Source organism: Paroedura picta, chromosome 9 (genome assembly GCF_049243985.1).
Source record: "Paroedura picta isolate Pp20150507F chromosome 9, Ppicta_v3.0, whole genome shotgun sequence".
Taxonomy (NCBI): domain Eukaryota; kingdom Metazoa; phylum Chordata; class Lepidosauria; order Squamata; family Gekkonidae; genus Paroedura; species Paroedura picta.
The window spans coordinates 55,880,413-55,893,097 of record NC_135377.1 but is presented as its reverse complement, the minus strand read 5'-3'; the positions used below and the strand labels follow the sequence as shown (position 1 = coordinate 55,893,097).

At 43.4% G+C, this 12,685-nt stretch overlaps 1 protein-coding gene across 6 annotated transcripts in view; it reads left to right on the top strand.

The window, feature by feature from the left end:
- Nucleotides 1-12,685, top strand: part of NETO1 (neuropilin and tolloid like 1) — a 177,318-nt gene that overhangs the window by 116,001 nt on the left and 48,632 nt on the right. For 5 of the 6 annotated variants that reach the window (XM_077352888.1, XM_077352890.1, XM_077352889.1 and 2 more), the window contains exons 5-6: nucleotides 11,037-11,078; nucleotides 11,202-11,329. In XM_077352888.1, the coding sequence (XP_077209003.1) occupies nucleotides 11,037-11,078; nucleotides 11,202-11,329 (170 nt within the window). Of the gene's footprint in view, nucleotides 1-11,036; nucleotides 11,083-11,201; nucleotides 11,330-12,685 lie in introns of those variants that run through there. The other variant, XM_077352893.1, reaches the window with a different exon arrangement.

Genomic DNA, 12,685 nt, shown 5'->3' with positions numbered 1-12,685 from the left:
CAGGCATATTTCACACAGAAAGTCAGATCAAGCAATCATAATGGTCAGTCTCTGCCATCATAGAGGCTTGAACCAGAAGATGTTGCTTCTAATTAGGTCACAAGAAAATAAAAGGGATATGGTCAGAAGTAGTTGCTAGCACAGCCGAGTAGGAGCTGAAAGACCTGTGATCCTATCTCCAGTGCAGTCAGGCCTACAATTCTTTCTAACTGTCTGGGAATTTTTTGGAATAAAAATATGGCCTTGAAAATGTCTTGAAACATTCAAGATTAACCTGGAATATCAGGCGCTACAGTTTGCAGACTTCCAGCATTCCCTCCATGCCTCTGTGTCTTCCAGGGCTTGGTATTGGTTTGTGAAACTGCTCTAGGAAAGATTCTGTCAGTTGCAAGTATTTTTGGTGTGTTTTAAAAGTCCATTCTTTGTTAGAATTGGTTTGTGCTGGATTTCTTTTTGTGGGCTCAAAGGGTCATCAAGAAATTAACTACTGCAACAGGAACCATCTGAAAGAAATTGTATATATTGCTACACACTGCCACAAAATTCATGTACAAACTAATTAAAATCCTGTTCCTTTCCATGGCAGGAAACCTTGCAAAAAGTCTGCCCCCAAAAAACGTTTTTATTTCTGCACAAGGGACCATTTTCGCTGTGCAGAACCCATTATGTCATTTTTGATTATGCATGACAGCCCCTCCTCGTTTTTTGAGTGCCATATCTGAAACTAGCTTTGCAATGACTTTTCTTATTTGACAGCACAGAGGATGCTCTTTTTTGATGTATAAATGTTAGTGTGTTTTTGGTCTCTTCCCCTCATTCACTAATGGGAGCTCAAGGACCTGCCACTGATTCTCTGCTTCTGTCAGTGATCACATGAACATGCCATTTGCCTTGGCAACCAAGCCAACTGCATTGCTATGTATTTCCTCCACAGCCTTCCACAAATGCTCATGAGACTACAAAGCTCTACCTCTAATCAGTGACCATGGGGGCAGGACACCTTGTTTGAAGGCTGGTGAAGCCGAGGGGTCTGAAATGCCAGTTCTCCCTTGCAGGAGAATGAAAAAGCAGAGCTGCATCAGGCTATGGGCAGAGGCTCCTGTTTTGGCCTCACCAGTGATTTTTTTTAAATGTCAGAGGGGAAGAGAGGGTATGGTGGAGGCTTTACACTTCCATGGGATCCTGTGGTCGACCCTGCCCACTCTCTACAAGGAAAAATATACCTCAGAGGAGGAAAGGTGGTAGTTTTGGCATTCAGAAGCCTGTGTATCCCCATGGAAAAGTCTTATGGATTACAATTCCCATAAGGCTCTGCCAGCAGCATGTTCCAGAGTAGCAGTCAGGTAACTTTGCAGGACAGCAGAGGAAGTTCCCCCTCACACAGTTACAGTCAGAATGATTTAGAATACATAATTGCTAAACATACACACACACAACACTGTAAAATCAGAGCACATGTATAAATGGGACTATTTAAAAAAAAACATTGTTTTAAAGGATGATTTAAAAGGGTGAGCGGATTGACTGCAGAGGAAAGCAGTGTATGCATAATAGGCCCAGGTCCTGTTCCACAAGAGCCTCTTATGGCGCAGAGTGCTAAGGCAGCAGAAATGCAGTCTGAAAGCTCTGCCCATGAGCCTGGGAGTTCGATCCCAGCAGCTGGCTCAAGGTTGACTCAGCCTTCCATCCTTCCTAGGTCAGTAAAATGAGTACCCAGCTTGCTGGGGGGTAAACGGTAATGACTGGGGAAGGCACTAGCAAACCACCCCATATTGAGTCTGCCATGAAAACGCTGGAGGGCATCACCCCAAGGGTCAGGCCTGACTTGGTGCTTGCACAGGGTATACCTTTACCTTTACCTTTACCTTTACCTTTACCTTTACCTTTACCTTTACCTTTACCTGTTCCATGGGATTTGTGCTTTCCAATTTGCTGTTGCTCTTGATATCTCTATGGCCCAACTTCACAACAGGGAGACTGTGTATCATTGGTAATACAAGCCTCAGCTTGTATTACCTTCCTGAACTGCCAGTCCAACATCTGGCCAACCTTGCATTACAAGAGTAGCTCGAGCAAACAGATCTCATAAAGGAAGCTCAGGATATTCTTGACTCTGCACTGTGCTTTCTGTGTTATAGTGCAGTGGTCCCCAACCCCTGATCCAGAGACTGGTGCCACTTCGTAGATCAGTCGGTACCGGGCAGCAGCTCCTCTTCATCCTCCTCCCCAGGTGCCGCCTCGGGGGCTTCCCTGCCACTCTGCTGCCAGCTCACCTTTGGTGCTCTCCATTGGCCGCCATGGCTGGGGCTCCCCCTTGGCGTGGCACTGCACAGCTTCTGCTGGCAGCGACCCCCAGCAGGTGGTGGGAAGTCAGGGGTTCTGGCAGGAAAGTAAGCGGAGGCGGCAATGTCCCTCAGCAAAAGACTACTGCCCCCCGGGCCTCAGTAAAATTGTCAAGCATTGACCAGTCCCCGGTGATAAAAAGGTTGGGGACCACTTTTATAGTGTATAGAATGGCTTAACTGGGTGATCTCGTTTTACATGAGCGTGTGATAAGGATTCTGGGGGGATGAGGTCTCTTTCAGATAGTTATTGCCTGATTCAATTCCTAATCTCCCCTGCTCCTTGCCAGTCTAGGGAATAGAAACGTAAATATGATATAGAGGAAATGAAACCTGTGAGAAGAACACAGATGCAGACATCATGGTGACACACATTTGGGTGTGTTTCTTTACAGTTATGAGAGGTGGTATCACTTGGGTTAGTTACTCTTCTGAAATCAGTGCACAGGGTGCATATTGAGATAAGATTAAGATTCCCAAGTGCACATCTTCATATAGCTGAAGGACTGGTGTGTTCTGCCTTTGTGTTGCCTTCTATTGTGAGCACTCAATGAAAAGTTGGACAAAGGGCTGTGCAGCTGTAGGCTGAAATTCTCTGGTTTCCACAAGGGTGTATTGTCACTGGTGAGCTGCAGGCAGGTAGTCTGTTCAGTTGCAGCCCAGAGCACTCTAATTGTCCTTTCTATTATTTACCATACTAGCTTCAAAGCCCATTCCTAAGAACGGGCCTTGAAAGAGTCCCCTCCCCTAGCCAGGCAGCTTAAGGTGGCTTTGGGTTGCAGCTCACAGCCAGATCAAGTGGGGCAGGTGTGGGCTGGGCAGCTTGTTAGCAGGGCCGGGACAGAACAGGCAGTCAGCAGGCTTGGAGACCCTCATCAGCAGGCCCAGCCTAGAAGCCAAGAGCAAGCCCTCCACCACAACCCTTTGCTCAGGGCCCTTTCCCCTTACCTGCTGCTGGCTCCAGACACTGAGGCACTGAGGCGTCTGAGAGCAAAGAGGCTAGAGTCCAGGGACGGAGGGCGGGAGCTGCAGGGGCAGGGCCAATCAGGGCAAAGCTGGTTGTACCCTGATTGGCCCTATTCTAACTTGGACAGCTGTACACGTCCCACCCCCTAGGCTGTTTCATAAATATATAGAGGAACAACAATGGATAAGGATGGCCTGTGTGTTATGTAGCCAGGGCTACATTATGTAGCTAAGATTGTCATGCAGCCAAGCAAGAAACATTCAGAGGTGGTTTGCTACTGCCTGCCCCCGCGTCATGACCCTGGTGTTCCTTGGAGATCACCCTTAAAAGTGCTAGCCAGGGCTGACCCTGCTTAGCATCCAAGATCTGAGCTATCCTGTTCAGATTGTCTCTTCCTTCCTGCAGGACTCTTCTTCTATCTCATAGTAGGAAAAGGCAGAATGCGGACAATTGAGACAGGGCAGGATCAACATGGATGACGCTGCAGTTCTACCCACCATGGTTGCTATGAGATGCTTGAAGTGCTTTCTTCAGTTTGTTAACTTGGCAATCCTATGGAGAATATCAGTCCTGACCTCAATTTATTTTGTAGTCTTCTTTTTTTCCCTGACAGAGATGCTGTGCCCAAACAGCTGCATGTTTGTCAGAACCACTGTCCCTAGAGGCTATGCCTGTGAACAGCGAACTGCACCTGTTCACTGTCCGTCTGCCTTGCACTTGTTAAAGATACAACACTTGTGTCAGGAAAACAGGTAGCCCTGAACTCCTTCACTCTCAAAGAAATTAATATGGCAACAAAGTTACTTATTCACCTGTTTCCCACACTGTTCCTAGGGACCGGTGGTTAACACAAAATGTTTTGGTATACTCATACTTTATGTGGAAATGTGTTCAGTGTACTGTTAGCAGCCCCCCCCCCTCCGGATGAAGCTGCTGTTCAGGTATGAAACGTGATTGTCATTATCAATGGGGTTACCCAATTAGTGATTTTTGTTATGCTAGGAGCCAAACTGCAGAGACAGTCTGAAAAGTAGACCTTAGACTTCTTCACTCCATAGAATGGAAAAATCATAGAAATATCATAGAAAAGCATAGAAACACACAAAGGTTTTCTAGTCCAATGCAGGATCAGCCTAAAGTATTCATGGCCTGCATTCATTCAGCCAGTGCATTAAGACTGCCAGTCAGAGGGTGCTCCCCTCCTGCCTCAGCACACAATTTCACTACTGAACTATCTGTACAATAAAGAAAAAAAAACCCTTAATAATCTAGCTGGAAACCCATTACTGTGAGAACTTTTGCATATGCTTGTTTTATCACTGGAATAACCTCAGTTTCCCTTCAATGGTCTGGAGAAAAAAGAAGAGTTGGTATTTACACCCAAAGAAGTCTCAAAGTGGCTTCCATCCCTGTCCCCACAACAGAAACCCTGTGAGGTAGATGAGGCTGAGAGCGCTCTGACAGAACTACTTTCTGAGATCAGCTCTAACAGAACTGTGACTAGCCCATGATCACCCAGCTGGCAGCATGCGGAGGAGAAGTGAAGAAACAAACTCAGATTAGTGGCCACCACTCTGAATCATTGTACTAAACTATGTGGATACCTAAAGATCTATTGATTGTTATTTTTGATGGGAAAACATCCCCATGCTGCACCTAAATCTGTGCTAAAATACTGAAAGAGCATTTTCAAGCAGTCATGAGAATGTTTGCAAAATATGTACATTCCACACGGAGCTGCCTCACCCTCTTAAGGTAAGGCTTGTGGAGAAGAGTGAAAAAACCATCTGCAGGGAATAGCTCTTTGAACTATGATAGGCTGTTAACAGAATCTACTTCTTCTATAAGTTATTCTTTCCAGTTTCCCACAGCATGACATCATGATGGACGTGACAGGAATCATAGTTTTTTGTAGCCTTCTTGTTAGAAAGCAGACCTCACTTCACACTGAGGGGTAGTTTATTGTCAGATACATGGAAGCGCCTTTTAAAATACTGCATCAGATATTCATTATTGATTGATTGATTATATTTATATACCAACCTCCCTTGAGGCTCAGGAGAGTTTACATAGAACATAGGAGAAGAATTAATTAATTATTAATTTGTAGCACAGTGTTTGGCTGAAATGGACATTGAAATAGACTTCAGTAGGATCTCAAACACAAAATTACACTTTCGGCTCCAAATCACAAATAGAAACATGGATGCCAGCCAGTTGTCAGTCTCTAGGACATACCTGGATACTTCAGCTTAGATTCTGTGAGAACATAGGAGCTGTTTCACAAATGGGTTTCTCCCCACCAAAAATAGATCCATCCCTTTGGGACAATAGACTTTCGAGAAGCGGTAACTAATCTTGTCAATTTCTCAATCTCAATCTCTCCTTCCCTTCACAACCACAGACCTCAGTTAGCAATTCGTAACATCCTACCCCACCTTGATAGCTTCCTGTTCCGTGATCAAGGGGTCATCAAGAAACATTAACAACTTTAGTGGTTCTTAGGTAGAATATTTACCACTATGGTCTATCTCCTAGGAACCCAATCATGTTTCTCCCACAAACATTGTGTACATGTGAACCAACTCATCACCCGTCTCCTAAGGTCATTGCCACACAGACAAAATCTCATCAGTGTATTGTTTTAGGGGCTACCATGTCAGCCCAAGTGAACATTTTCCCTATAAAATAATGCACCCAGCACAAATCGTGCAAGTGTATTCTGGGACTCTCCACCCACACCCACTTACATGTGGTCCTTCCTTCCTCTTCTATGTGTGTGTGAGCTGGCTACCTTTCTTACATTACCACCTTACATGCATTACACACATGTAGGCTTTTTTCCCCTTCTTTCCACAAAATGTTGAATCCATGGACTTCCCTGTTTACATCCTGTTAGTAAATATTACCTCTTTCCAACAATGCTATCCCTCTTCAACCCTTGTTTTCTTTAGACTTCTTGAGTGTGTGTTTTATGTGATTTTTGTATGCTTTCATTGTTTTCCAGTTTATTTAAAGTTTGTAACTGGTTTATTTGAAGTTTCCTAAGGGAACATCTTGGTATGCATAGGAGGAGATCATATAGTTACCTACCTCTCACTAAGTCTCCAATTAAATTGTTAATTTTTCCAGTTCAAATCAGGAGGCCTCCAATTTGGTAAACATCCAGAATTGTACCAGACAGCTTCCATATCCTTCAGAAAAATAGAAAGTTCTGAACAGGCATTGACAGTGGCTGTTGTCCAATTCCACGTGACAACGAATGCCATCAATTGCACAGATGCAAATATACTCAAAGTACTGTTCATTTTAGACTGTGAACCATTATTCATTTAAGCACAGAGGTACTCAGCTTGGGAGAGCAAGCCGAAGATTCATTTTCAAACATGGGAAATCACAGCATAATTAATTATACACAATTTAGCAAACATATGTTTCAAGAACAAAAAAATTAAAATGCTTATCTTCTTTTAAAAAATCACCATTGACTGGGGGCTTGTTCGCTACTGATAAATGGGACATGTTTTTACAAAGAGCTGAATGAGCAAAAAATATAGTCGCAGGTTTATAGGAAACTGAATCTGCTCTTGGCAATTATTAACATGGAGATAAAAAGCAATGAACCACATTTGGTGATACAAAATGAAAAAAAAGAAATTAAGGAAAAGCCTTGAATTTCAGTTTTTACTTAGGAATTAGTACAGATGTCTCCTTCCATATCTCTATTCCAACCCCCTCCCCAACCCCCAAATCTGTCCTTTTCCAAGAGTATTCAAACCTGCGACTAACTTTGCCTTTTTTCTCCAGCAGGTTAATGCATGCTTAGACTACCTGACTGTTTCCACATGCAGACTATTTCATTTATTTCATTCCATGTCAAACCATTTCATGGGTGGAGAGAAGGCATAAGACAATCACAATCAGGAGTGCAATAAGTCTGTGCCCATCTGCCATGCGAATTATCTTTTCCTTTGCCTTGACAGTGTTATTCATGCTTTAGCCCCTGGCCTTGAAAACAGAATGGGGCTTGCTAAACAGAAGTGTTTTTGAACAATTGGAAAATAGCTTGTTTTCAAGTGTCTGAGCGTCACAGACTGATTATGCTCAGACTGGAACGCTCAAGATGGCGGTAACAGGGCTTTGGGGAAAATCCCCAATTATGCCTGACATTGCCACTATCCCGGGTGCCGCTGAGCCCTGGCCTGACCAAGTTCCTTGGAAGGCCCATCTTAAGGAAACATGGAGTCTGCCGCGTTCCCGGGTCTGCTGCAGGTGCTGGCAAGGGCTAGGTCAGGCTAGCCCAGTGCATAATCAGAGGAGCCAGGCCTTCCCCTGACCTACGGCATCCCTGCAGGGATGCCTCTCACTCCTGCCAGCTCTGTGGCTCTGCAGAGCTGACAGAGGCATCCCCCCACCCCCACCTGGTGGGAGAGCAGCATGCTGCTAACTGCCATCGTGCAGTGGTGGCCCCATGACCCCGCTCCCCGCTGCTGCTGCTGCCACCACTGCCACAGAACACTCTTGATGCTTCTGGCCCCACATTGCGTGTGCGAGGCTGTTGCGTCAGGGCGGCCAGCATACACCGGGGAGAGATGCTCCCCCATGTGCACATGGGGAATAGCGGAGCTTTTTGCCCTGCCACAATGGAATGGTGGCAGCCCGGTGCGGGTGCCGCCGTGCATAATAGGTGACAATGATTTGAAAACCCCCATTCTCCTGATATTAGACCAACCTCCCGTCTCTTGCTTACCTTGGTGCTAGCATGTGCTGGCCACACCATGTCTCTTAACTGCAGTTACAAGATCAAAAGTGCACTGTATCTTCACCAGAGAAGTTTGCAATGAGTTGAGCACTATGTTCAATGGGAAGGTGGCATAGTGAAAAGAAGAGTAGGCTGAGGTTGGCAAACGTCTGCTCAACTGTGAAACTTACTGGTACTCTTAAACAGATTTCTTTCTTTCTTTCTTTCTTTCTTTCTTTCTTTCTTTCTTTCTTTCTTTCTTTCTTTCTTTCTTTCTTTCTTTCTTTCTTTCTTTCTTTCTTTCTTTCTTTCTTTCTTTCTTTCTTTCTTTCTTTCTTTCTTTCTTTCTTTCTTTCTTCTATCAAATGTGTTGCTAATAAGATAAACCCATGGCAAAACGTATTATTATTATTATATTTATATTTATACCCCGCCTCCCCCCGAAGGCTCGAGGCGGCTTACATAACCCCGTCCCCTAAAACCATAAAATGACAATAAAAACCGATAACTTACAGTAATGGCAACAGTAATATGCCACACTAAACTTTGATATCTAGTTTCCTCTGTTTGCTGATCTGCCAGGGTGGGAGGGAGACAGGGAGGTTGGGAAGGGGGTTATGTTTTAAATGTATTTTAGGCTATTTCATTCTGTAAAATAAACAAAATAATACACTGTATATTTTGTTCAAATGAATTTCCGTACTTAATTTTTTATTATACATGTGCACATATGTTCTATTTCCCTTCTTGACTCAGAATGCATTTTTAAAAACATTTTTTTTTAATTCTTTACTTCTTCAACCTCAAAGAAATGAATATGGCAACAAAGTTGTGGGAGTCTAATTCAGCTGGGTGAAAAACAACCTAAAGTGAATAAATTCATTGAACCAATTAACAAGTATTAATCATCAAATTTAGTAGGCTGAGTCCCAGCAGATTTCTGTCAAATTTCTAGGCCAGCATTTTTCGTGTGTGCATGACGGGGAAGGGGTGGCTGCTTGTGAAGGTGAATCTCAAATATGCATGCCAAATCCAAGGATAGAATAATCCACCCTTATCTATGAAATATCTGAAGTTAAAAAAGAATTCAGAGAGTTGTTTGCAGCAGTTTCAAATATAAAAGCAGAAAAAGCAGCTCTGAGTGATGAAGCATCTGAGTCCATACCTTCAGCATTCCCAAAGGTTAAAATTGTAGTTAGCTTCCTCCCTCCCTTTGCTATCAGCTATATTAATGGCCACCCAAAGTCATCTGAAAAGGGATGCATTATATTGTAGCACTATGGGAGAATACTCAGGCTGTGGGGGAATTTCTGAGGAGGAAAGTATTCCATATATCTGGGTTCGGCCAGTCACTGATATTACCTCACTCCATGACTCAGAGTGCATGCTCTCTTTGAAGTAATGTGCTGCAGGATTCTCCATTTGGCATCGAGTACCTCTCAAGTCAATGCTAGTGCCAGAAAACCTCTGTAACGATGTCACATTATCCCTTGTATTAACAGCAGCATCCTCTACATTCTAGGAAACCCAGTCCAATCAGAATATTTTCTTCTGAGGCAGGAGCTGTGAAAATTTTTCACAGTCAGAGTAGTTCAGCGGTGGAATAGGCTGCCTAAGGAGGTGGTGAGCTCCCCCTCACTGGCAGTCTTCAAGCAAAGGTTGGATACACACTTTTCTTGGATGCTTTAGGATGCTTTGGACTGATCCTGCATTGAGCAGGGGGTTGGACTAGATGGCCTGTATGGCCCCTTCCAACTCTATGATTCTATAATGATCATGGCATAAAATCAAAATAAATACTCTTTAAATCTTGTCCCTACATGGAAGCAATTTTGCACTGGAGAAATAACTCTGCAGACCCCAAAGACTTTTATGTATCTTTTAAAATCTGAATAGCTCATTCTGTTTTCAAAAAGTGCAAAGTTACCTGCAGAACACAGCACTGGCCATTATCCAGTCCCTCTTCCCAGGAAACATAGTGCTGTGCACCTGTAATACTGTGGAGTACTCTTTCTGCCCTGACCCAGATTGCCCACACTAAACAAGGAGAGCCCTTGTTTGTCACTATGCAGAAGCAGGCATGCTAGGGAAAACCACATCTGAATGTCTCTTTCCTTGAAAACCCTAAGGTAACGATCCCCAACCTGTGGGCCGCGGACCACATGTGGTTCTTCGACAAATTGGAGGTGGGCCCCGAAGGACGCCTTTCCCCCCCCCCCCCGGACCTTTACAACACACTTTGGGTGTCATTGTCTCCCATCACTCCCAGATGGGACTATCTCGCTGCAGAGAAACAAACTCAGGGTTCCCATTGATTTGTCATTGTCATGAGTTAAAATTTCCATGAAAATAAAATGTTCCTTATGTTCATTGTTGTGGCGTGTCTGTATCTTATTTTGAAGGGATGTTTAAACATTACCATAGCGATCAGAGAGCGTTAGGGCAGTGGTTGAGAGTAGAGGAGTAAACTACCCCCCCCCACCAGGCCTCAGTAAAAGGCGTTGAGTGGTCCCCGGTGAGTGGTCCCCGGTGATAAAAAGGTTGGGGACCACTGCCCTAAGGGATCACCGTAAACTGGCTGCAACTTGATGGCACTTGCCACTACTCCAGACTTCCTACCTGATGTATGTTTCATATTTCAAGTGTTATCTGTGATAATTTATTTATAGGCTTGTGCATGAGGAAATCGACTTTTACTACTTGGTTTTATTTTAGTGACTTGTGTTGTGATAAAAGGGGGGGGCGCAAACTTGTGATCTAAGGAATATTTTCCATAAAGAAAAGCCTAACACCAGCTTGTTTGAATGGCCGCAACATGAATTTCATCATCCTTCAGTAGGTGACTTATGAGTCACATTTATTTGGTACTCATTGAAGTCCTTCTCTGCAGGCCTCCAGAATAAAAAGTAATCCGCCTTTGTAACTGAGTTTATGAAGGGAAAATAAAACCACTAATTTTTTTTCTCTTCCTTGATTTTATTTAAAGATCCTGACTTCAAGGACCTTGGTGTTTTGAAACCATTGCCAGGTCGGTATGTTCAATGTTTCATAACACTTGGAAATCTCAAATTTTGCTTGCAATAATAATTATACAAAATATTGGTTTGTTCCTTTGGTTTGATTTTTTTTTAATTATACTTCCTCTTCTCAGTTTGTGAGTTTGAGATGGGAGGATCTGAAGGAATTGTGGAATCTCTGCAGATTGGGAAGGAAGGGAAAGCTTCTGAAACGGAGGCGGTAGACTGTAAATGGTACATCCGAGCACCACCACGATCCAAGGTCAGTCCTGTTCCATTCTCTGATTTGGGACTTAATTTAAGAAAGTGACTTGACTAATTCCGCAACTTTGTACGGGCAGGCTCTGCTTAATAAGGTTTGCAATGCTAAACCTGTAAACTATTACTTGCCTTTCAGAGGGGTAGAGGTGGAAGCAATTTGTCACTGCACAAAGTAACCTTCACATTGCTATAAATAATGATTTGTGCTGCAAAATAGGTAGGTCATCTTGTGCCACAAGAAGCTTCTAGGTTTGGGACCTCCCTAGTCATCAGTTTATAGCCCCAAAGTACACCATCCTTTCACATTCTTTACAAGGTATTCAGATATCATTCATTCAGATCTGGGGTTTTTGCATTCTGCTGGTACTTGAAGAGCAATATTTTATTACTAGGGGAAATTATTTACCATTAGCATTTATGTAGCATGCAAAATATTTTGTGTACCTTACCTTCTAGTCCATGTAACAACCTTATAAGTATGATTATTCCCTATATATATATATTGAAACTTGAAGATGTTAAGAGTTGAGATAAATTGAGCTGCGCAAGTGGTCACAGCTGAGTTTAGACTCAAGGCAAGTTCATACATCAGTCAACTACCGGTGCATGGGCTGACTGTAATATAGATGAGTCTCCTCGCAGGGGTGTGTTGATAAGAAATAAGCAACCTCTAGACTGCAGCCACATTATTCAGTGAAGTCTACATTTTATTTTAGGTTTCATCATTTTGAGTAGCACTCAAGTATGAAAAGTGTAAGGAAGGAAGAAAAAAAATGTGAGGAACACAAGCACCCTCTTGTCTCACAGAAACGCTCCTTGTCTATCTTCGATGTCTGTTCCCCAGCATTGAGGGACATACATCTATTACTTGTTTATATATAAAACTGCTTAGCCCAGAAGCAAATCTAATTTTCTCCTCTCCCTTTATTATGCGGACTTTAGCACCATAGATAAAACTTTTAAATTAAAAAAAAAAACCACAAGTCCCTCAGTTTCATCCAACAAATATTTCTGGTTTGCTTTACAGATCTCGGATTTTCACTAGTGACTTTTCATTTGGTGATGGCAAGTAGTTGGTTCCACCCCTTGCTTTCTGGCTGCGGCAAAGCACTTCTGCTGGCTATCAGTGGGTGGGGAGACCTCAGTAGGGAGTTTCCACAGAGTGGTGAAAAGTTTGCTGCCTTTATAGAGCTGTCACACACAGTGCAGATGCTCAAAGGCAATCCTAGGCAATATTTGGAGGGATGGGTCTCAGATATGCCAACGGGAAACCAGGAGGTTTACCTTTCTTGTCATAGAGAGGAAACAGCCTGGTGGGTAATTTCTATCTTACAGTCAATATGTGCACCCATACAGC